The sequence below is a fragment of the Quercus robur genome, chromosome 5 (assembly GCF_932294415.1).
Source record: "Quercus robur chromosome 5, dhQueRobu3.1, whole genome shotgun sequence".
In the NCBI taxonomy this organism is placed as follows: Eukaryota; Viridiplantae; Streptophyta; class Magnoliopsida; order Fagales; family Fagaceae; genus Quercus; species Quercus robur.
Genome location: NC_065538.1, coordinates 59,753,096 through 59,778,844, shown reverse-complemented (window position 1 = coordinate 59,778,844; position 25,749 = coordinate 59,753,096). Strand labels below are relative to the sequence as shown.

The 25,749-nt window shown below is 35.6% G+C and overlaps 1 protein-coding gene and 1 long non-coding RNA gene across 5 annotated transcripts in view; one reads left to right on the top strand and one right to left on the bottom strand.

The window, feature by feature from the left end:
* LOC126726495 (putative ribonuclease H protein At1g65750) overlaps positions 1-21,160 on the bottom strand; it is a 32,227-nt gene extending 11,067 nt beyond the window's left edge. Inside the window, exons 1-2 of one of the 4 annotated variants that reach the window (XM_050431754.1) lie at positions 20,877-21,160; positions 15,689-18,939 (exon numbers count right to left, since the gene is read on the bottom strand). In XM_050431754.1, the coding sequence (XP_050287711.1) occupies positions 16,285-18,741 (2,457 nt within the window). In that variant the 5' untranslated portion in view covers positions 18,742-18,939; positions 20,877-21,160 and the 3' untranslated portion in view covers positions 15,689-16,284. Of the gene's footprint in view, positions 1-262; positions 444-10,896; positions 11,059-15,688; positions 18,940-20,876 lie in introns of those variants that run through there. The other 3 variants (XM_050431758.1, XM_050431756.1, XM_050431755.1) reach the window with 3 other exon arrangements.
* On the top strand, positions 6,569-8,080 carry LOC126726496 (uncharacterized). Its single transcript, XR_007655939.1, has 3 exons — positions 6,569-6,707; positions 7,459-7,686; positions 7,790-8,080. It is a non-coding gene; the product is annotated as an uncharacterized LOC126726496 (long non-coding RNA).
* Positions 21,161-25,749: the final 4,589 nt, after the last annotated feature.

Below are 25,749 nucleotides of genomic sequence, written 5' to 3'. Positions count from 1 at the left end.
AACCCACTAAACATGTTACTGCTAAGTACTTCTATTAATAATAGAACCACGTTGAAGAACAGTTGAAGTAGATGTGAGCAACAGCATAGCAAAAATATATCAGATCTCAGAAATAACCAAATGGTCCAAGACCCACAAAGCATAACCACAAAATAAAAGTGTAATATCCACAAATAATACATTGAAACTAATTGCAGAGAAAATGGGAAGCAAGAACCAAGAACATTTGTGGGCAGAGAAGAAGAAGAAGAGAAAAACATACCATCTTCTGCGATGATTGTAGAAGCAAAATAAGCAAAGAGAAGCACGCACAGTGAGACCCATTTACTTCTTTTGGAGCTCTGAGCCATCTTCTTGCTAAGTCTCTCTCTCTCTCTCTCTCTCTCTCTCTCTCTGAGTTGATGTATGTGTGTACTCTGTTAATGGAGACAGAGGCATGGGTATTGCGAGTGTCCTTTTATCTAAAAGATTCCACTTATAGCGGCTTTTTTATTTATTTTTTTTATGAAATCTTTTTTTTTTAAATTACACATAACCACTTATTGGGGGCAAAAATCACTTTTACTATTGATGGTTTGAAAAGTATGGCTTAATCCATTTGTGGTAGGTCCTGTTTGTAATTCACTTCTGTTAAGATCAGTAAATAGATATTTTTGCTTCCAAAATAAATAAAAAATAGAGCAAAAATATAAGAGAAACAAGATTAAAAAGTAGTATTTGTTTCTTTCCATTCACACCAATTTTGAACATGAAGAACCGTACCCAAAAAAAAATAAAACCAAGATCAATCTACACAAATAATCGAACAATACAATATTGCCCTACAATCAAAACAAAAAAAAAAAAAAAATTATTAGCTTTCAATCATCAACCACAGAAAGAGAAAAAAAATCAGAGAAGAAAATCAGATATGTCTCTCATGGGCATTACTAATATGGTTTACTACATGGATCCATTGATGTCAAAAAATCTGCTTCAAAAATTTCCTGACAAGTCTTCTGCTTTCGACTTCAACTACTATCAGAGTTCAATCTGGTCCCCTTTGGTCCCTTGGCTTCACAGTGCCATTGATTTGGATTTTGAATACTTTGGTTTCGTGACACCACAGAGAAAATCACTTGGTAGCAAAAGCAAGATCAAGAAAGTCACTTCTAACATCAAGAAGAAATTCAAAGTTGCTGCCAATCTTGTGAAGTCGAAGGCCAAGCACAACAACAACAACAACAAAACCAAGGCTTCTAACTAAAACCCACAAATAATAATTACACATTCATAGCAAACAAGTGTTATCAATTTTTTTTTTTTTTTTTTAATGTATTAACTAAAATTGAATAAAGAAAAAGTTAGCCACAAAGGGACGATGGTGATCAGAACTTTCACGAGGCAAGGATCGGTTAGGGATACAAACAACATTGAAGAACCCATAAGTAATAATCACACATTGACAGCAGTAAGTACCCGTGTCAGCTCCTCCCATCGTTCCAGGCGTGATGGGGCTATCATACAGAGGCAATTTATCTGTGCCAAGGAGGGGTTTCGCAACTTGAATGAGAAGCGCACCAAGGACAGAGAGATTAAACGCCCGAGAACCATTACTCGAGTGGGCTGCAAAGCATCGATGTCTGTCGAGATGCAGGACTCAGGGAAATGGGTTGTGTCTGGGTTTGTTAGGGAACACAATCATGAACTGGTTCCACCCGATCAAGTGCACTACCTTCGCTTTCACAGGCAAATTTCTGGCCCTGCCAATCTGGTACTTACTGCTGTGATCGAGGAGCAGAACATGAATGGAACTTACTGCTGGGTTCGGTTTCAGCGCTGAGGACGGAGGAAGGACATTGTGATGCTGTTGTGGGTTCAGTTTCAGGGAGGAGGAGGAGGGAGGAAGAAATCGGTGGCATCATCGGCGGTGTCGGCGCTTATGGGTGACGATTGAGTAGTATTGTTCCAATGTGTAATTTGTTTGGGTGCAATTTTTTTTACCTCAAAACCCTCCCTTTTGATCTTGTTTCTCTTGCTTTTTTGTGTTATTTTTTGTTTTGGGAGAAAAAAGACATAAATTTTGAGAAAAATAACCATCTGGGTTTGTTTTGTTTAGTTTAATTATCTTCTTCTTTTTAATTGGTGGATATTTTTTGATGAACTATTATGGGTGGATTGGAGATTCACTTGTTTACGAAACTCACTAACCTTACTCTTTAGTTATATTTTTTATTATAAATGGGTATCATAATATTATTTATCTATTTAAAAATTATTTTATTACAATATTTTAAATTTTCAACAAAAATAAATTGTATTCACAATTTTTATTATAAAATTTAAACTTAAGTTGCTATTACTTTATTAAATCAAGGCTACTTTAATTTCTCAAATCAAACAAAGAAAAGTAAAAGTTCTTCGTGTTCCCACTAAAACATTTAAAAAAGAATTTTAAATGATTTTTTTTACCTTTATTATTTTTTATAATTTTTTTAGGAACTAGTATTTTTTTTTTTAATTTCATTTGTGTGTTTTGAGAGCTGTGTCTAATAGTGGGCCAGGCCAACCGCCGTATTAAGGAACTTGACAGAGCTCAAAACCCTCGTGATTTTGTCTATAGATATTTACTCCTAAAAGTAAAGATGCCAAGTTTTGGGGGACTTGTCTTGTTGGTTACCATTTAAACGGATATAATATAAGAAAGGTACTTCCGTTCTAACTTCTGAGAGTTAGATCTGTTTTATTTTTTTAATGGAAAAAACAAAAATTGATATGTTTTCCATAGCTTTAAAAGACATTATTATAAGATAAAAATGTAAAATTGACCCTTAAATTTTCACTTTTTTTTTTTTTTTTTTTTTAGTCCTTTAACTTTCAGTTTTGTCAATTCAGTTGTCTAACTTTCAAATTTTGTCAATACAGAATTTCGTTACAACTCAGTTAGTGGCTACCGTTAAAACTCCTGAAACGACGTCATTTTGCATTTTTTTTTTTTAATTCAGGATAAAAAAAAAATCTGGAAAAAAAAATCCCCTAAAATCAAAACAGATCAGAGAAAAATCAAGCACAAAACCCAAAAAGAAATCAAAACCAAAATGCAAAAAACATTAAAATCAAGAAACTAAGGCAAACCCATATGAATTTATGGTGGGAGGAGAAGGAACTCAGTCAAATGTTGGCAAACCCAGATGAATGATATCATGCAACGGTGACCTATATCCACCGATCTTTGCAAGACAGAGAGAGCAACATCAAAAACCCAAACCATCGCCCACCACTGTCCTCCATGCAAGAGAGGGGGGTTGATCTGTGCAAGAGAGAATGGCCGATCTTTGCAAGACAGAGAGAGCAACGTCAAAAACCCAGATGAACGATTCAAATGAATAGATAGGTTTCTGTTGGAGTATTTAAGGATTTATATTGTGGGTTGGAAAATTAAAAACGTTTAAGGCCTTCTTCTAGTATAAGTGCTTTTGTTTAAAAGAAATCTTGATCTGTCTTTTTTTTTTTTTTTTTTTCCTAATATTATGCACTGTCATTGGAGTTTGGTGATGGAGTTCTGAATCGGTTTCTTTCTTCTTCTTCTTCTTCTTTTTTTACAGATTTTTTTTTCTTTAAATTCCAAAATTTATTAAAAAAAAAAAAAAAAAAGCCAAAACAACGTCGTTTTGGCTCAATTAACGACAACCCCTAACTGAGTTTTAACGGAGTCCTGTATTAACAAAAATTGAAAGTTAGAGGACTGAATTAACAAAACTAAAAGTTAGAAGACTTAAATGAAAAAAATGTGAAAGTTAAGGGGCTGTTTGGCCAAGGTTTTTTCATCACTCAATTTCCATCACTCATCACTCATTACTCATAACTCATCACTCAATTTTTCACACCCGTCTGGCATCATCACCCAATTTCCATCACTCAATATTTTTCATACTATTTGTGGGCCCATACCTGTCAGCCGGTGCAGCTTTTTCTCTTTTTTTTTTTTTTTTTTTTTTTTTTTTTTTTTTTTTTTCTTTTCAGTACCCAAACTCACCGAAGCTAAAAATAAATAAAAATAAATAAATAAATAAAAAAAACCAGAACGGAAGACCGAAGAAGTGAAATGAAAAAAAAAAAAAAAAAAAAACCCAGAACTGAAGACCGAATAAGTGAAAAAAAAGAAGTCAAAAAGTGGTCAAAAGTTGCAGCTGTGGGTCCCTCCATGTGTGTTTATTTACGAAAATGTCATTGAGTTATGAGTTATGAAAATTGAAAACAGCCAAGATTTTTGAGTGATGGAAACAAAGTTATCGTTTGCCAAATAACCTTTTTGCTATGGGTCCTACCATTTTTGAGTTATGAGTTATGGAAACTGAGAATTGAGTTATGGAAACTTGCAATCCAAACAGCCCCTAAAGGGTCAGTTTTGCATTTTTTCCTTATTATAAAAAAAAAGAAAAAAAGAAAAAAAAAAAAAGGGTATGGTACCCCCTAAATCTGAACCCTTAATTTAGTTCTGTTTTAATCTTGACCATTGATGTAATTTTAATGGTTTTGGTTACCGGTTAAACATGTTTTATATATATACCAAAAATTATAACATTCATCAAACTTTTCTCTCTCACGTTTGCTTCTCTTACCTCTGCCTGCTCTGTCTCAGTTTGCCTCTCTAAACAAAACCCTCAAATCACAGCTAAAACCATACAAGAACCTGACAGCCGCAGCAGCACACCCATAACCTCAAATCAGCGGCGCTTCTTCTCATCCAATCCAACTCGTCAGCGCTGCTCTCTAGTTTCGTCTCTTCCAATCCATCCTCAAATTGGCAATGCACTCATATCCAATCCAACTCGGCGGCGCTTCAACTCTTCCCGTATGATTTTGTGGCGCTTCTTTTCTACCATTCTAAATCGACGAAACCACCTACAATCTTCAGGTTCTCTCTTTACATATGATTAACGCTGATATAGGTTTATATTATTTCTCTAAACTTTGTGGGTTTATTCTATTATTGTTTTGTTTGAGTTTCGGTTCTTATATATTTGACAAATTAATCTTTACACCGAAGGGCTTGACAGTCCACCATTAATTGCTTGGATCACTACTACCATGTGAAACGAAATTGTAATAAGGTTGCCGATGCTTTGGCAAAGAAATATCGAGTTTGGCTAGAACTTCAAGTTTGGGTTGAAGACTTACTTGAGGATATTATCCCCCTTGCTCTGTTTGATGTTCATAGTTTTCTTATGTTTTAATAAGAAAACTATATAAATTATTGTAAAATTCTCAACGATATAAATTCATCATGTTTGGTAATTTAATTTTGCAAGTAACTTATTCCTCAAAACGATGCTCAAATTATTTTGTTTCTTGTAGCTTGATCTAAAAACTTTATCCGTTGCATTCCGTTTCTTACGGGCCAAATCTCTTGAGCAACGGGCAACTATTGACTTGGACACCCACTACTCAAAGGTAAAAGATGCTCTCAATTCTGTCCAGAGTTTTGCTATTTATGTATTTGGATGTTCAACTGGTGAAAAAAACTGTTTTATTTGAACATTTAGTGGAAGATAATCTTGATATTCGTTTTACAATTCTTTTTGCACTGGTTTACTTCCATTCTTTTTGTGGTTAACTCGTACAATTTTGCTTTATCTACAATCTGCAGGGAAATCTTGAAGAATGTATTGGACCTAACACAAGAAGAACAATCTTATATCAAGTAAGAAATGTTAAAAGCTTATCACTTCTCAATTGCGTTCCTTTAACCATTTGTTGTAATTTTTTGAAAACATCACCTAGAAGTATTGAGGTTAAACATAGAATTGGATTTTCTATTAACGGAAAATCATTCTCAATTAATTGTTCATAGACTTTACATTAAGATGTCCCTAACTTCACCTACAACCTGTGTGCTGCAGGAATATGTAAAAGTTATATCAGCAACTGGAATGCAATCTAACTATGGTTTTGAGGGTCAACTTAATGCTTGCTAGACCCATAAAATGACATGAACAGAAATTGAATTGATCCATTCAGCTGGATTTCTTGTTTCAGTCATTCACGGAAGGTGTGCAGGCATATTTTCTGTATTAATTAAACAGTGCTTGGTCACAAAATCTTTTCTCAACTCTATTTCTTATTGCACTTGAGCATAGTTGTTATGTTCTGTGATGTGTATCAAGATAATATTCTTTTGTACAATGAGTAATAAGCATATCTTGCAAACTCAATTTTTAAAGCTTCAAAAAGGATAAATTTTAGAACATTTTACCATTTAATTTCATTGATTCAGGATTTCCACTCAATACTTTGTTTGTGAATGTGTAGGCATGATATAATTGCTCAAATATATTATGCAAGGAGACTTGCAGAGAAGCTGCATCCTGTTGCTAGAATGATAGAACTTCATGGAGGTCATCTAGCGAGCCATTAGAGGACCGAAGAGGTACATTTTTCATCTATAATTGATTTGATTAAAATAAAGCAACTCATTGGATTATGGCATGGTGAAAATCTAAGATGAAAGGATTTAAATAATCAGTACTTAAGAATAATAATAATTAGTGCTTCTTGAAATTTATGACCGTGACTTGATTGGACCATAGTTTACAAGGAGAACAGAACCTAAAAACTTTTCTTTTCCCTTAAATTTCAGGTCAATCAAACAATTCTTGAATTAATCAAGACATCAGAAGTGAGTATCAATCCTAATGAATGGACTAATTTGCCAAAGAAAAAGTCTGGTAAGTATTCCACATTGAAGACAAAAGCCTCTCTTTCTTCCTTTGATTGGATTGACATCATGACCTTTAGCTGTAGCTCAGGAGTCATTATCCAATACTATCAGAGCACCACAATCCCTACTTACATAAAATAGGGCCTTGCATGTGAGTTCACAGATAAGAGTAGGACAGATATGCATGTAAATAGGAAGTATAGTGCTGTAGGAGTGCCCAATAATTCCTTATAGCACTTAGAAAGTTAGAAGTACATTCTAGTTTTAGCCCTACAGCCATTGCATATCAATATTGTGGATAAAGTGATCTGAAAATATAACCTAATGTCAGGAAATTCACTGCACCGGAATTTCTTAACTATAACTATAATTCTAGATTTCAGTATGCTGTGATAAAACTAGCTCAACTGCTAACCAGGGTTATTGCTCGGAGTATACCAAAATAAGAGCTTATCCATCATAGCTTCAGGGTGTAACCAAGTTGAACTAAGACGAGCTAAGTTTTATGATATTGAATGTTGGGCTATTAATAAGTAACATTTTCATAAAATGAGACTTTTTGTTGTTGTATCTCATAAAATTAACCTCAATAGACTAGTTGAACAACTTTTGATGTATCTAACTACTAACTAAAACACTGTTGTTACTTAAATCACAAGTAACAAACTAACAATAACCAAATCACATATGCAGTATAAAATTCTGCATTCTATTTTGAAATCATGTGTTGATACATGTTGCTTTTTTTTTTCCTGCAGGGTGGATAGGGCCAAGGGTGACATTAATCAGAATAAACAAAGAGGGAGGAAGCAATATCTCTATCGTGCTTTATGTTCTATCAAGACTGAATATTTTCCTGTTATACCTTTTTGGTCTCATTGTTTTGGCATTTGAGTATGGATGACGGGTTCTAAAAAGTTTAAAACCAGTTAAAGTTGTACCTTCCCTTGCATTAGATGATAGTCAATGAACCCATGTTTTTACTGGTAATCCTCCACTCCAAGATAACTTTTTTTTTTGGTCATTCTCTCTTTTCTTGATTAAGAGCATAAATAAGAGAAGCTAAACATTTCTTTTCCATTTTTGCAGGGGCTTATTGATATGTCACCCTTCCATTACCTCATATACCATAACAAGTGATGAATACTGAATACACAGGATTCATAAAACGATTTTTTTAACAAAAGATGAGAGGCTGACAATCCGGCCATTCAGATTTTCAAAGTGATTGGAGGCAAAAAAGGTGGGAGATTGGGGCAGCCAATATTTAGGCAGATACCTCTCCCCTTGCTATCGGTTCATGTTTAATTTTTTATACTTGCAAAAGATGATGTAACAAATCCCCTCGTGCCTAATCTTCAACAAACTCAATACCATTTTTAGTGGCAATTTATAGGAAAAAAAAAAGGCTTCTTGACTACTTTGTTTAAAAATCCCTCTGCTTCTTGACTCTTGAGATACAGAATAATCATGGTTTTGGAATCTCAAAGGCATAGGTGCAACCATATGTTAATTACAAAGAAAGCTTCACAAGGTTGCTGGAACATTTTTTATTTTTATAATTCGATAATCGTAGGAAATGGGAATTAAACCATGTATGTTTCTAGTGGAAACACCATGAAATGCTAGTTAAACTAATAGTCATGTTGGAACTTTGAAATGGACGAGTACCAAACCTACATATTGAAATGCAGCTGTCACTTGTCACAGAAAATAATGAAATTTCAAACAGCTCTAAAGTGCCCAGCAGGGGCTGTACTAGATGGAACCCAAACATAAAAAGAAAGATCTTCTAATCAAAATTTAATAACATTTTGGGATTTGACCCCAAAGATCACAGCTTTCCTTAAAATAAAAAAAAAATAAAAAAAAAAATAAAAAAAAAAACTTAGGGGAAAAGTTTAGATCACCAACTTTTTCTGGAGTATTATGGAATGTGATATTGATTTATGACCTATCAAATGCATGTATATAATAATAGCTTACCCATAAAAAAAAATAAATAAATAAATAAATAAAAAAGAAGAAAAGTTCAAAATTCAAGAGCTGGAACTTCCAAACATTGAAAGAAGCAAAAATTATCTCATAATAATAATAAAGTTAGAAGTATATTAGAAACTACACAAATGATCATTTTAGTATATTATTCCTGTATCATTATCCACTGTAAACATCTCTGTATCGATCCATGTGGACCAATATATTATTCCTAAAAAAATTAATACATAACCATAGAAAGTATAAATCAACACTATTTTATACTTCTGTACAAAAGGAAACCAACAACAAAACAAAATTAAAAATGATGGTTACCAAAAAGCAATACAAAAAAAATCTAGCCAGAAAAAATAAAGAAAAGGAAACCAAATTGAAATCCATAGTATATAAAAGATTAATAGTTCAAGTAAATTAAATTAACATTCTCTCTCCTGCTATGAAAACAAAAACAAAAGGAATAGAAGCTTCTGGGTTTTGTTCCTAGCAGCCTTGCGAAACCGAAAGGAAAACAAAACAAGATTAATAACAATTCAGCAATAGAAAAGCCAAAAGGCAAAAAACCCAGATGGAAAACTAAAGAATAAGGATGAGATGTACTGAGATTTTGGTGACGAGAAATGATGGAGACTTCGAACAAAAGGGTAGAGAAAGAGAGGAACATCGATGGCTGTTATCACCGACATTGAAGGAAAGAAGATTTGGGATGAACTAGAGTTTTTCTTGGGTGTGGGATCTTGTGGGCTTTTCAGCTTATGGACCGAAAATTGAAAATTCAAAAAAATAAAATTGCAGGCGTGAAGTGCTAGGATTCGAACCAGAGTTGGTTGGCAAAAAATATACCAAATTACCACCATGCTGATGCACTAAGTTGTTACTAGGCTTAACTTATAATATATAAATATGTAAAACTAACGAACTAAATAAATAGATAAATAAATAATTAACTAATTAGTATATTGATATTAATCTCACACATTAATATTTATTAGAAAATGATAAACATCAAGAAAGCGATCTCAACTATGTCGTTTTAGAAGGAGGTATGCCTTGACCATTACAAGAATCCAAGTGTTACCAAGCCAACCATTTTGAGTCTTTTAAAGCTATCACACTATCATATGTTGGAATCCTTGGAGTTTATAAAACAACTTCATCAGGAAATACAAGAAATAAAGACTATCGGAATTGCTTCTAAAACGAATATATATATATATATATATAGAGAGAGAGAGAGAGAGAGAGAGAGATAAAGATTGAAGCAACTAAAAGAAGACAATGCCATAAATTATATGGCTTAGTCTCAAATCCATAATAGGTTACCACTTAAAATTATTTGTACCCCCTAGACATCATTTGAATTATGGAGGTTTAAATGGCTTGCAATTAATTCAATCTTCGTACAATTGATTGTGGGTGAAAAGTTTCAAGTTGCAATCTTTTTATAATTACTCATCAATTATAAAGATAAAAAGGGGGTAAGGTAATAAAAAAGGAGTATTCTTCTTCAACAACCCGCAAGAATTTGATAGCTTGCAGACAAGAAGTAAAAACAGGATTTCAAAGAAAATAGTCAAAAAGTGATGGGCCTTGAATTCACTGTCTTTGAACTTTGAAGAGTGAAGACCACAGTCAACACAGTTTCAAACTGTTCTATTTTTTTAATGAGAGTGTTAAAAAATCACTAAGTATTGGTAGTGCTACACTGCTACTAGCTCTACTAATACTTAACAAATTACTTGCTCCAACATGGGTTTGATTCACATTATATGAAAGCAACGCTTCTAGAGCTAGCCAGTGAAGAAATTGAAGCTCATTTTTGGATGAAGCATCCAACCTAGCATGAAGGTTTTTACTTATAGAATGTAGAAATAATTAGACAGCTATTCTTTCCTACCATAGCACATTCCAATCTAATTGTAACAAAAGCACAAAACCCACTAAACATGTTACTACTAAGTACTTCTATTAATAATAGAACCACGTTGAAGAACAGTTGAAGTAGAGGTGAGCAACAGAATAGCAAACATATATCAGATCTCAGAGATAACCAAATGGTCCAAGACCCACAAAGCATAACCACAAAATAAAAGTGCAATATCCACAAATAAGACATTGAAACTAATTGCAGAGAAAATGGGAAGCAAGAACCAAGAACAGTTGTGGGCAGAGAAGAAGAAGAAGAAGAAGAGAAAACATACCATCTTCTGCGATGATTGTAGAAGCAAAATAAGCAAAGAGAAGCACGCACAGTGAGACCCATTTATTTCTTTTGGAGCTCCGAGCCATCTTCCTGCTAAATCTCTCTCTCTCTCTCTCTCTCAGTTGATGTATGCGTGTGTACTCTGTTTATGGAGACAGAGGCATGGGTAGTGAGTGTGTCTTTTTATCCAAAAGATTCCACTTCTAAGGCTTTACTCTTTTTTTATTTTTTATTTATTTTATGAAATCTTTTTTTTTTTAATTGGTGGATTGGACCCTTCACTTGTTCACTCTTTTAATTATAAAGTTTAAACTTAAGTTGCTATTACTTTATTAAATCAAGGCTACTTTAATTTTTGACAAAAAGAACTTCTTTAATTTCTCAAATCAAACAAAGAAAAGTAAAAGTTCTTCGTGTTCCCACTAAAACATTTAAAAAAAAAAATTAAATGATTCTTTTTTATCTTTATTATTTTTTATAATTTAAGCCAAGAAGTGTGCGGATTGGTTGGCAAAATGGGGCAGTGTTATGAAGGAAGATTTTGTTGTTTTTGAGTTTCCTATTACTGCTGAACTGGAAACTTTACAGCCTGTTTGGCCAACCATTTTTCATCACTCAATTTCCATCACTCATCACTCATAACTCATCACTCATTATTCATCACTCAATTTTTCACACCTGTTTGGCATCATCACCCAATTTCCATCACTTAATATTTTTCACACTATTTGTGGACCTATACCTGTCAACCGGTGTAACTTTTTTTTTTTTTTTTTTTCAGTACCCAAACTCACCGAAGCAAAAAAAAAAAAAAAACCAGAACTGAAAACTGAACAAGTGAAAAAAAAAAAACTCAGAACTAAAGACCGGTCAAGTGAAAAAAAAAAAAAAAATCAAAAGGTGGTCAAAAGTTACGGTTGTGGGTCCCTCCATCTGTGTTTATTTACGAAAATGCCATTGAGTTATGAGTTATGGAAACTGAAAACAGTCTTTTGTTGTTTTCAGTTTCCATAACTCATAACTCAAAAATCAGATAATTGAGTGATGGAAACAGAGTTATCGTTTGGCCAAACAACCTTTTTGCTATGGGTCCCACCATTTTTGAGTTATGAATTATGGAAACTGAGAATTGAGTTATCAAATTTGGTTGGCCAAACAGCCTCTTAGTTGCTAAGGACAATAATGGTTTGTATTATGCTTGACGAGTTGCTGCTAGTATGGTAGCTGTATATGTGTAGACTTCTTTTGTTGGTTTTATATGAATGGCCTCTTAACCAAAAAAAAAAAAAAATTATAATTTTTTTTAAGAACTAGTATTTTTTTTGTTTTCTTTTATAATTTCATTTGCGTGTTTTGAGAACTGTGGTCTAATAGTGGGCCAGGCCCACCGTCGTATTACGAAACTCGACAGAGCTCAAAACCCTTGTGATCTTGTCTAGATATTTACTCCCAAAAGTAAAGATGCCAAGTTTTGGAGGACTTGTGTTGTTGGTTACAATTTATAAGGATATAAGAAAGGTACTTCTGTTCTAACTTCTGAGAGTTAAACTTAAATCTGTTTTATTTTTTTTTAATGAAAAAAAAAATTGATATGTTTTCCATAGCTTTAAAAGACATTATTATAAATAAAAACTAGCTTCTAAATTTGTGTAAATGTACTGATTTTAGAACAATTAGTCACCGTTTTAGAGTATGGATTGTATAAAAAAGTTGTAAACAACTAAATGAATATGATCATTCCAGCACTTGAAACAATGGAGCTCAATGATGTCTATTAAAAAAAACCAAGTCCTTTAATTATGACAATTGCAATTGTCATTTTGTCAAAGTTATTAGTAAATAAATATCTCATCATAGCGCATTCTTAACATGATGAACACTTTATAAGTACAACTTTTTGCAGGTTAGGGTTCAAGGTTCAAGGGTCAAGGTTCAAATCTCTATGAGAGAACTTCATACACATACACTTAAATTAGAGTAAAGTAGGAATTCATTCTCAGATTTTAAAAAACATATATTTTAAAAAATAACCATAATTAAAAGCATATGAAATGTGTATTTAATTGTAATAGTATTATTGGAGCATTTTAATATTAATTAATTAAAATGAATTGATATGATAATATAAATGTAAAGATGTGAGAGTTAATATGGAAGATAAATAATTAGTAAAATGTTTAATGCCACATTGAAAATGAGGAAGACTTTTTATTATTTTTAATTGTGGTGATTAATCAACTAATATGTATTAATTCAGATATTGAGCTAGATATATTCAGAATTATTTTTATATTTATTGGTGAGTAAATGACTTTTTTATTATGGAAAATAAAGGACCTTATCTAGTTAGTTATATTAGTTCTTCAGGGACGGACCCAATATTTTAAGCTAGTAGGGGCCAGAGTAATTTATAATAAAAAAAAAACTCCAAATAGGCATCCATTTGTATTAAAAAATTATAAATACACAAAATTGTTATTTCTAAATACATTAAGATGCAATCATCTATCAACAAAGACAAAACCAAAACCAAAATAATGTTTTTTTTTTTTAATACTAGACTGGCTAGGATTTTTGTTGCTGTTGAAGTTAGAGCATTCACAACAGTGGTGTAAAAGTTTTAGCTTTTAGCACCTTAAAAAGCTACTTTATCTATTTTACTACCTTACTTTACAATACACCCAATATCAAATGTTCTTTTTATCACTTTGGTTAAAATAATATAAACAACTTATTAAAGTAATAAAAATAGAGAGATAATTTGAATTTTTTAATTGAAGAAAGAGATATAATCTTAATAATTTTTTTTTTTAAATTTTTAATAACTTGCTACAGTCAACTAGCTAGTATTTATACCAATTTACAATAGTTGCACCAAATTTAGTTGCTCCTATAACACATGATTTTTTAGTTCTTTGGTGGTAAAATATATATTTTTTTTTTGCTAGAATACAATCACCATTGTGAATGTTTTTATTGTTTTTATTAAGTTTTTGGATTGGATAGTTGCTATTTGGGTTAGACTAGCTAAGCTGATTAAAGAAAAAGGCGGCCTAAGGTTTTGGAAGGAGAGCTCAATTACAAAAAATAAAATATACAATAACTATATTAAAAAAGAAAATGGACCCAAGGGGGCTTGGGCCCCCACCTGGGTCCGTCCCTGTAAACTATAATTATTATTATTATTTTTCTTTTGTTTTTAATACTAAAACAATGGGTATAATAAAAGACATGAAGAAGAGAGAAATGTGTTGTGTAAGTTGTAATTTATGAGATAGCAATAAAAATAAGTTAATGTGATCTTTTTGATAACAGTAAAAAAAAATTTAATGAAAAGATATAAAAAAAAAGGGGGCTAAATGTGCGTGTATTGATTAGTCTTTATCTCTAATGTGGCACTTGAGAAATGACTTGATACAATGAAGAGTAAAGAAGAGTGTTAACTGTTAAATGACGAGTTGGAAGTTAATTTAATTTTTTTTTCTTATAAAAAAATAGAAGTGATCAAAGAAGAAGCCGCATGACAAAATCTCATGCTCTCACACATAAAGTTTCTGCTTATATATATATATATATATATATTGAAGAGGGAGAAAATAGACGTAAACGGTCTCATTCTACTGAATCAGTCACGAGTGACGGTACCTTTAGCCTGTGATCAAGGTAATGGAAGAAGACGGGAAGCGTGTACATAAGAAGATGAATGAGGAAGTGGACGAATATAATGTGGACGACGGGTGGGGCCACGTGACATCCATACGGTGTAAGCTGTCCTCAAGGTGACAGATACATTGTGGATAGCGGCAAGGTCATGTGACATCCACGTAGTTTAAGTAGTCCTCAAGAAACTTCAAAAAGAAATATCTTACGCCTCACAATTAACCTTGATCAACAAAATCGTTATATGGAAAGGATCCTGAAAAATAAGTGCTTTTATAAGGATCTTCCTTATAAGGAAAAATTCCCCTTCCACAAGAAAGAAAAAAAAGTTGGTTCTACACTACTATAAAAGCCCCAAAACCCTCATAAATCAAAGTACGAATCATTCATCCCAGCTCTGGTACTCTAGAATTGTGAGAAGCCTTCTAATTAAACCACACCGGTACTCTCTCAAGGTCTTCTTGTTCTATGTTGTGCAGGTGTTATCTCGAGCACGTGAGGACTGTGACTTATTGATGATTTTCAGCATCATCATCATATATATATATATATATATATTTTGATGATTGATAATATAATTAAATTACATATATACATTTGTTAATCAACGGATTCACAGTCTGACTCGGTGCCACCGGTTCCGCCAAAACAAAAGCTATAACCCGTTTTGCTGTCGTTTTTGTATGACTCATCTCCTTCAAGGTAACGACGGGACATGGCAGTTTGAACACCAGTTGGTGAATCAACCAAGTCAAAATTGTGATCTACAAATTCAACTTGACTCATGAAACAAGTACGTTGATACAAGCCATTATCAAAATGTCCACTGCCCATAGGAGGGATGTTATTATCATCTCTGCTACTGAGAACATAGCCTCCCAATTGCAATTTGTCTGCTCCTCCAGCTAACTCGTTAAATTGTGTGGCAGGAAAATACCCAATCGGATCATAATCATTATCAGCAGTATAAACAACCAGCCATCATGAAGCAGTTCTTACTTCACTTCCTTCGTCCTATTGTTATCATATCACATAATCAGAAACCCAAAAAGAAAGAAAATAAGGAAAAACAAATGGAAGATCATATATATATATATATATATATATATATATAAAAGAAAGATGGAAAGTATTACACGAATAATGCTGAAACGCAAAACAACTTGGTCTTCAGTACTGTATTTAGAGACTTGGGTATTAATTTGTACGAAACCCAAGCAATTAAGATTATTACATCCTGACAATTCATTTTTTTTTTTGCTTATAATAATTGTCTTGATTCCCTAATAAATGTATGTCATGTTGCTAAGTTAGCAATTACATATGATTAATCTTTAAAAAAAAGAAATCTTATTAAACGCATCTATCACATTTTCGTGGAGAATGGATCCCAAACAACAATATATGCTTCATAAGATGGTCTCATAAACTTATTTTTCCTTAATGACATAACTAATAGTGTTTTTGGGAGGGACCAAAAATTGTTGGACCGTTTTTAATAGCTCACCTGTAAGAATTATTACATGAAATCATAACATATGCAAGTATTGCTATGTGTGAGTCTCTATTCAATCCACGACAAAAATTCTTGGAGATGAATTGAGATTGTTTGGGTGCAGATATGCTTCTTTGTCATTTGCAAAAATTATTTTAGGAATGTTTAAGTAAAGGAACTTTTTTTTTTTTGAGGAAAAGGTAAAAGAAACTTTATTACTGGAAAAACAAACTAAACAACATTCTCCAAGTCCCGTGGAAGTTCTTCTATCCACACATCGATATCAGCAGATAAAACTGCTCGTCTAGCAAGAGCATGAGCTAGCTTATTGCTCCTCCGATTAACATGCATAAAATTACACATAAAAGAAGAAGATAACAGCCTTATCTCATCAATAATATGTCCATACAAAGTCTGCACTGGCCTATTGTCGTTAATGGCTTCAATAACTTTCAGAGAATCACCTTCAAACACCACATTGTGAAGGCTGAGTTCCTGAGCAAAGCAGACGGCTCTTCGAGCTGCCAAAGCCTCCACCACATTGGCCGAACCTGGGATCCGCACTCTCTGACTTAATGCAGCCATAACAAGCCCAGCCGAGTCCCTCACAACCACCCCTAAGCCAGCGCACCTCTGTTCCAGGAATAAAGCACCATCAAAATTTAATTTGTACACACCTGAATCAGGGGGCTTCCAACGCAAATCCATACTCCGGATAGCCATCCGTGGATTCATCGGTTGAACATCCCGAAACTCCTGCAGAAGCTCTGAAGCTCGGTGCATGACCAAATTTGAACCCCAAGTTCTCTGCCCCTCCCTCACCCTGTTTCGCCTCTCCCAGATACCCCAAGCAGCCATAGCGAACAGAGCAACCAGATTAGAGGAACCTTGCGCACATAAAAACTGAAACAGATCACCAAAGTTAGAAAAATGATGAGCACGAAGAAAAGAGAACCGAGCATCTGACATCCAAATGGGTTTCACCGCATCACAGAGCCACAAAGCATGAATCACGTCTTCACCATAGTCGCCACAAGCATCACAAATACCAGACCTTAATACCTGACGCCTTTGCAGATTACATTTCGTTGGTAATGCCTCACGAATCGCGCGCCACAGAAGGTGTTTCACTTTGTTAGGGACCTTCAACTTCCAAATTCCATTCCATAACCCCTTTCCGGACTCCACATCCGACGAGCTGGGTTGATTCTGATGCTGAAATGCTACCAATAAGCGATACGCGCTCCGAACAGAGTACACACCATCATCCGTGTGAGGCCATATCAGAGCATCAGCTGCCTCATGGTTGCTAACGTGGATGTTTTTGATGGCTTCAGCTTCCCACGGATAGAAGTTCAAATCAAGAAGCTCCTCATTCCAGAGATTTGAACCAGGCAGCAGCAAATCCTGAACCATATTCAGAGAAAGGTCCCTTTGTGGAGATAAAATCCTTCCCCCACCTTCAAAAGGCAGCCAATGATCACTCCAGATTTTAATATCTCGCCCATCCCCCACCCTCCATCGAGCACCCCTCAAAACACCTTCCCTGGCTTGTATAATACTTTGCCAAGCAAAGGAGCAAACCGGAGAGGCTACCGCATCAAAAATGTTACCGGAAGGAAAGTACTTTGCCCGAAACACCTTATAAACCAACGAGGTCCTATCATGAAATAAACGCCAAACTTGCTTCCCCAACATGGCATCATTAAACATATGTAAGTCGCGAAACCCCATGCCTCCAATTGACTTTGAAGAACAAAGAGTCTCCCATTTAACCCAGTGGATCTTTCTGGAATTCTCAGAACACCCCCACCAAAACTTACGAATCATAGCTTCTATATCTTTAAGGAGACCAATAGGAAGCCGAAAGACATTCATAGAGTACGTTGGGATTGATTGAACCACCGCTTTGATCATTATTTCCTTGTCGGCCTGAGACAACAATTTTTCCTTCCACCCTTGCATTTTAGCCCAGATCCGTTCCTTGATGTGATTGAAACACGCTTTCTTCTCTCGACCCACAAAAGAGGGAAGCCCCAAATACTTCTCATAGTTTTGAATAACCGGCACCCCTAGCAAAACTTTTAATTCTTCCTGAACCTCCGCAGAAGTGTTTCGACTAAAGAAAGCTGTAGTCTTATCCGAATTCACCTGCTGACCCGAAGCAGCCCCATACCATGCAAGGATAGACTGGATTTTAGCACATTCTTCAGGAGTAGCTCTACAGAATAACAAGCAATCATCGGCAAAAAACAAATGAGTAATTTTTGGACCCGCTCTACAAATAGAGTAACCTCTTATCTCCCCAGAATTTGCAGCTTGACTGAGAAGGGCATTCAAGCCTTCTGCACAAAATAGAAATAGGAATGGTGACAAAGGATCACCCTGTCTCAACCCTCGTGAAGGATAAATATGACCTGTAGGTTCGCCATTCACCAGAATTAAGTAAGATACCGTTGTGATACATTGCATGATCATGGCCACCCAACTTTCTTGAAAACCCATCTTCAATAAAATTTTCTCCAAAAAGACCCACTCCACTCTATCATAAGCTTTGCTCATATCAAGCTTTAACGCCATAAAACCTGTCCTCCCAGAACACTGAATTGAGACAAGAGAGGACAGCATCTGAAACTTCCATACCAATGTCAGGCCAAAAGGATTGAAAAAATAGAGGGGGCATCCCATCAGGACCCGGGGCTTTTAAAGGAGCCATATGTTTTATAGCCATCTCCACCTCCTCTCTACTATATGGACAAGTCAAAGCTTCATTCATAGAGGTACTAACCACGGGCTGCACACCAGCCAATACACGCTCCAAATCTTTAATAAAATTCCTCCTTTTTCTTTGAGTGGCTACCCCATGAAAGAATTTTGTGTTCCGGTCTTAGGAAAAAAAATAAACAAACTTATAATCAAAGGATACTTGTTAATATGACTCAAAAGATAAATAAAATAAGTAATCGACTCCTTGGATTCAATTTTTTTTTTTTTTTTTTTTTTTTTAGAAGAACCTTATAATCAAAATCTAAGGCACACAAAAGTAAATAGTTTGGGACCTCCATTGTGCCAACTTCGCCCTCTAATTTTCTCGATTCTCGCTTCAAAGGAAAGCAATTTTAAAGCTTAAAGTGAGTGCTTGCAAGTTGCAACCCAAAAAAAAAAAAATGCTTAAAATTTCATATGATTTAGTACTATTTATTAAGACATTGACAAATATAGTCAAGAGACTCAGGACAGCATATATATAAACCAGTTGCCCAGCCTTTGCCTTCTTCAGTGACAGTGGCCAGGTTGGAGCTTCTGCCGCCTACTAGATGTATTCTTTGATTCTTTCGAAGAGATTTTTCTTGTAACTGTTTTAGTTTATTTTCTTATCTATGCTTGTGAAAGCTTCATTATACCTAGTACACTCAGATGCCCAGATACGGATACAGACACAGATACAATGCCGGCAAAATGAGCAAATTTTTTCTAAAAAATTATAATATGACATGGCAATTAAAACACCGTCACAACACTGATACGACATGGGTGCAGCACTCCAAACGAAATGTATAGATCCTAGCTAAAACTATAATATACTTTCATAAAATTAACTAGTATATCATTAAAATATATTCCTCTTGTCCCACTAATTACTTAGCCAAGAATGAGAGAGCTCTTTTCTCCCAAAAAAGAAAAGAAGATGAGAATATAGCCCTATAAAAGTATAAACAATAAAAGTTTATTTGCCAAAAAAAAAAAAAAACAATAAAAGTTTGTCACCCGCCGACCTATTTGAAAGATGTTCCCGGACTCTTTATGGCGTTCACAATGGGGTTTAGCAAAAATTATTAGCTCTATATACAATAATTTGCTATCAAGTCAATAATCCAAGTTGGTCACCCCGCCGACCTTTTTTGAAAGTGGTTCCCACAATCTTTATTGTATTCACACTTCACACAATGGGGTTCAGCATAAATTATTAGTACCCCTAGACATCATTTGAATTATGGAGGTTTAAATGGCTTGCAATTAATTCAATCTTCGTACAATTGATTGTGTGGGTGAAAAGTTTCAAGTTGCAATCTTTTTATAATTACTCATCAATTATAAAGATAAAAAGGGGGGTAAGGCAATAAAAAAGGAGTATTCTTCTTCAACAACCCGCAAGAATTTGATAGCTTGCAGACACAAGTAAAAACAAGATTTCAAAGAAAATAGTCAAAAAGGGATGGGCCTTGAATTCCCTGTCTTTGAACTTTGAAGAGTGAAGACCACAGTCATCACAGTTTCAAACTGTTTTAATTTTTTAATAAGAGAGCGTTAAAAAAATTACTTAGTATCGGTAGTGCTACACTGCTACTAGCTCTACTAATACTTAACAATTTACTGGCTCCAACATGGGTTTGATTCAAATTATATGAAAGCAACGCTTCTAGAGCTAGAAAGAGATAGCCAGTGAAGAAATTGAAGCTCATTTTTGGATGAAGTATCCAACCTAGCATGAAGGTTTTTTACTTATAGAATGTAGAAATAATTAGACAGCTATTCTTTCCTACCATAGCACATTCCAATCTAACTGTAACAAAAGCACAAAACCCACTAAACATGTTACTACTAAGTACTTCTATTAATAATAGAACCACGTTGAAGAACAGTTGAAGTAGATGTGAGCAACAGCATAGCAAACATATATCAGATCTCAGAAATAACCAAATGGTCCAAGACCCACAAAGCATAACCACAAAATAACAAATAAGACATTGAAACTAATTGCAGAGAAAATGGGAAGCAAGAACCAAGAACATTTGTGGGCAGAGAAGAAGAGAAAAACATACCATCTTCTGCGATGATTGTAGAAGCAAAATAAGCAAAGAGAGGCACGCACAGTGAGACCCATTTGCTTCTTTTGGAGCTCTGAGCCATCTTCTTCCCAAATCTCACTCTCACTCTCTCTCTCTCTCACTCACTCTCTCTCGGTTGATGTATGTGTGTACTCTGTTTATGGAGACACAGGCATGGGGAGTGAGCGTGTATCCATTTATCCAATAGATTCCACTTCTATCGGCTTTATTTTTTTATTTTTTCTTTTTTTCATTTATGAAATCTTTTTTTATTTATTTATTAATTATTGGTGGACTGGAGGGCCTGGAGCCTTCGCTTGTTCAGTGTTTACTCTTTTTATTATAAAGTTTAAACTAAAGTTGTTATTATTTTATTAAAAATAATGCTAGAAATATAAATTAATTTATAAAAGTTTTTATAAATTATTGATATGGTGAGTGATTATTGATAAATAAAAAAATAATTATAATAATGGGTTTAGATAAAAATCAATAAAAAGTTAACTATATCAATATTTTATAAAAATATTATAAAATAATTTATAACGATAGCTGTAAGGACTCGATTCGTAACGAACCATAACAGTGTTGGGTTCGCACGTAAAAAGGCCCAAACAATATCATTTGTAGAGCGTGGGTTTGAAAGGCTAGGCCTCAGTCACCAGACGGCGGGTTTCTCGTGGTGTTCATGCATAATTAAGTCGTTTTTGCCTTAGGAGTCTTTCTCCTGGAGGCAGGCTGGGAGGCTCTGGTTTTTGGCCATTTTTCCCAGCCACCACTATGAATTGCTTACTTTTCCTTTTATACTAGCCTGTGTTTTTTATCCTTCGTCCACGTGTAGGATTGACATTCCAAGACTGATACTTGTCCCATCAGCCCGTACCCAGAGTGGTTGGGGGTGGTTGTAAAAGCTGGAGAGTATGGCTCTGTCAGGTGCAGAGTATTGAATGGCGGTAAGGGCAGCTTTCCCTGGTCGTTATACTTCCCAGCGTACCCTTTTCTATTGACGCAGATATTTTAGATTTTTTCCCCAATCTGTTTCTATGTCGTTTTTGTCCTTTCTTCCTGTGAGACCTCGGACATGCCGAGGACTGAATCGTCCTCGGTCATGTCCCAAGGCTATTATGTACTTGTATTACCGATCCTGAGCTATAACCCTTCTCGGCTCGGGCCTTTAGACCCCAATGAATAAATGGGCCAGGGCCACAAACTATTGGGCCCCACAATAGCCCCTCAAAATCCTGCTGTCCGACCTCTTGGTTGGGAGAGGAGGATTTTGGTAACGCCGAGCCTTTATTACGGCTCGTTTAACTCTGTCTTTCATTAATGCTGGTGTCTCTTCATCTACCTAGGAAACATACCGGACTACGAGACATTCCTATGAATTCATTCACAATGCGTCCCCGCCGTTTGATTATCCGAAACGCGCCTTTAATGACTTACCTTTACGAGGCTATTTAAATTCGACGGTTTGTTGACGATGTGGGGAAGTGGAACGGGTACATACTCGTTTAAAGATTTTCTTGAAAATCTGAACGGATTAAATACCTTCCGCTCTACCCTTCATATAAGAAGGAAGGCAAGAGGTTATTTCTCTTGTACAGAGACCCTTTTAACCCTTCTGAAATCTGAAACCTTTAGCTTCCTCCAGAGTTTACTTTATCCACTAGTTGTATCTTAACTTGTGATACACTCGAGATAGGAGTAAGTAATGAAAGAACCATACCCCTCCCAGAAACACCACATTCTTACGAGGCTCAAAATGGCTCGGTCAGGGCAAGGATGGCGGAGACTCAAGATCTTTCTTACCCTCCTTTCAGCCAAAATCCGAAGCAGGGGCTCGTCATGTCAAACTTTCGGCGTGACTGAGCTGAGGTCACCCATTATCAGTACCAGCCGCTCTCTCATGAGCATAGCTAACATGACACCAGCATGTTAGGAGTCAGGACTGACGCAGGGACTAAGTGCCCCTACTTCTTCCTCTCTTCGTTCACTGGTGCCTCCTTTTGCCTCTCTTTCTTCTTCTTTCCACCACCAGATCCATCCTGGTGCTTTTCCTTCTTCCTCTTCTTCTCCTCCTTCTTTCTCTTCATCTCCTCCCTCTTCTTCTGAAGAATGTCCTCCTCTCAATATGGGTGCTACTGGGGCAGAGTTTGGAAGGACTTCGGAGACGAGTTTAAAAAGGCATCTGACTGTTTATTTGTCTGTATTGTTGTGGTTTTTTTTATTTATTTTTATTGTTTTTATAATCCACCTTCTGTATAGGCTTGTTTAAGCCCTTCTTTGTACGTTGTAATACATCTTTACATTTAATAAAAGTCGTTATTGCTTTACTTCACATGTTCTATCTCTTTATTTCTGAAATGGCTACGCCGTGAATAGACATACTATCTTATGAATCCTTTTTATTTTTACACTTTGAACGACGTCTAGGACCGAAATCTCAATTAATAGAAAGATCTTACTCTGTGTTTATTGAAACTATCCGACTTAATAATATTGAATTGAACAAATGATACTTAGGGTTGAAACCCACATTAAGAAGAAAAAGACAGGATATTATGATGAGCTTATTGGGGCGATCTGGCACAATATCGCCGACCTGAGAGCACAATACTTAGGACCGAAATCCCTTATCAAGGAAAAAGGCACTATTATGAACTTATGAGAGCTGTTCGGCACAATAATACTGATTTGAACAAATGATATTTAGGGTCAAAACTCTTGCTAAGGAAAAGATATTATCATGAATTTAATAGAGTTGTCTGTCACAATAATGCAGACCTAAAAGAAAACAACACTTACCCCAAAATAGCCGAGATAACTACTGAATGCTCGGCGCGATGTAGGAGGTAATCATCCGAAGACATATAACCCAAAAATGAACAGCCCCTCCAGGTTGCTGAGTAATAGGGCGTTTCACCATCTTCCTTACAACTTTCATAGCCTTAACCTTTTTCTGGTATTTGAGCCGAGGATTGAGCAACTTAAAATTTTTATTAAGTAGTCGACCCTTCCATAGGTTTGAGTCCGAAGACCATACAATACCTTGGTTCTGTCCAAAACTCAGTTTTCTCATCTAAGTAGTTGGTTTCCCCATAGGTTTGAGTCCGAGGACCATACAATACCTTGGTTTTGTCCAAAACTTAGTTTTCTCATCTAAGTAGTTGGTTTCCCCATAAGTTTGAGTTCGAGGACCATACAATACCTTGGTTCTGTCCAAAACTTAGTTTTTTGGCATGAGGCCTTGGCTTTAGGGGGATTGGCTCCTCGACCAAGCCCCTAGAACCATCCATGCGATTGACGCTACAAAGCGTAGCCCCTAGTGGAACTCTATGCTAGAACACTATAACTGGCTGCTAGAAATGACAAGGGAACTGTCTCGACCTACCGTCTATGCCAACACACAAGCCTTCCCCACAGACGGTGCCAATTGTAAGGACTCGATTCGTAACGAACCGTAACAGTGTTGGGTTTGCACGTAAAAAGGCCCAAACAATATCATTTGTAGAGCGTGGGTTTGAAAGGCCAGGCCTCAGTCACCAGACGACGGGTTTCTCGTGGTGTTCATGCATAATTAAGTCGTTTTCACCTTAGGAGTCTTTCTCCTGAAGGCGGGCTGGGAGGCTCTGGTTTTTGGCCATTTTTCCCAGCCACCACTATGAATTGCTTACTTTTCCTTTTATACTAGCCTGTGTTTTTTATCCTTCGTCCACGTGTAGGATCGACATTCTAAGACTGATACTTGTCCCATCAGCCCGTACCCAGAGTGGTTGGGGGTGGTTGTAAAAACTGGAGAGTATGGCTCTGTCAGGTGCAGAGTATTGAATGGCGGTAAGGGCAGCTTTCCCTGGTCGTTATACTTCCCAGCGTACCCTTTTCTATTGATGCAGATATTTTAGATTTTTTCCCCAAGCTGTTTCTATGTCATTTTTGTCCTTCCTTCCTGTGAGACCTCGGACATGCCGAGGACTAAATCGTCCTCGGTCGTGTCCCAAGGCTATTATGTACTTGTATTACTGATCCTAGGCTATAACCCTTCTCAGCTCGGGCCTTTAGACCCCAATGAATAAATGGGCCAGGGCCACAAACTATTGGGCCCCACAATAGCATTATTCCTTTATTAAATCAAGGCTACTTTAATTTTTGACAAAACGAACTTCTTTAATTTCTCAAATCAAACAAAGAAAAGCAAAATTTCTTTGTGTTCACACTAAAACATTTTTTTTTAATTTAAATGATTTTTTTTTTATCTTCATTATTTTTTATAATTTCATTTGCGTGTTTTGAGAACTATGGTCCAATAGTGGGCCAGGCCAACTGCCGTATTACGGAACCCAACAGAGCTCAAAATCCTCCTGATTTTGTTAGTTATTTACTCCCAAAAGTAAAGATGCCATGTTTTGGAGGATTTGTGTTGTTCGTTAAAGCATCAACACTCCACAATGCTAAACCCAAATGTAAGGAAAATTTACCATTTCAAGCCTTAAAATCCTCTCCATCAAAAAATGCTACTGCCAACTATTGCAAATTTTTTTGCAATAGTGCCATAGTGCAATTCTATCTTTAGAATTGCATTGTAGCACAATTCTAAACCAAAATAATATTTGTTTATTCACATTTCTGACTCTCTTTCTCTCTCGTCTCTTCTTTGTGTCTCATCTCCATTCTCTCTCCACAATGGCCTCTCTCTCTCTCTCATCACATCTCTCTCTCACGGTGGACTATTCTGGCGTGGGTCGTGGGTCCGGTGTGGAGGAGAGGCTGGGAAGTCGAGATCGGCGTGGTATGGTGGCGATTTGTGGGTTTTTTGGGTCCAAATCAGCGTGGTATGTTCAATGGCGTGTTTAAGCTTCTTCCGGCGTGG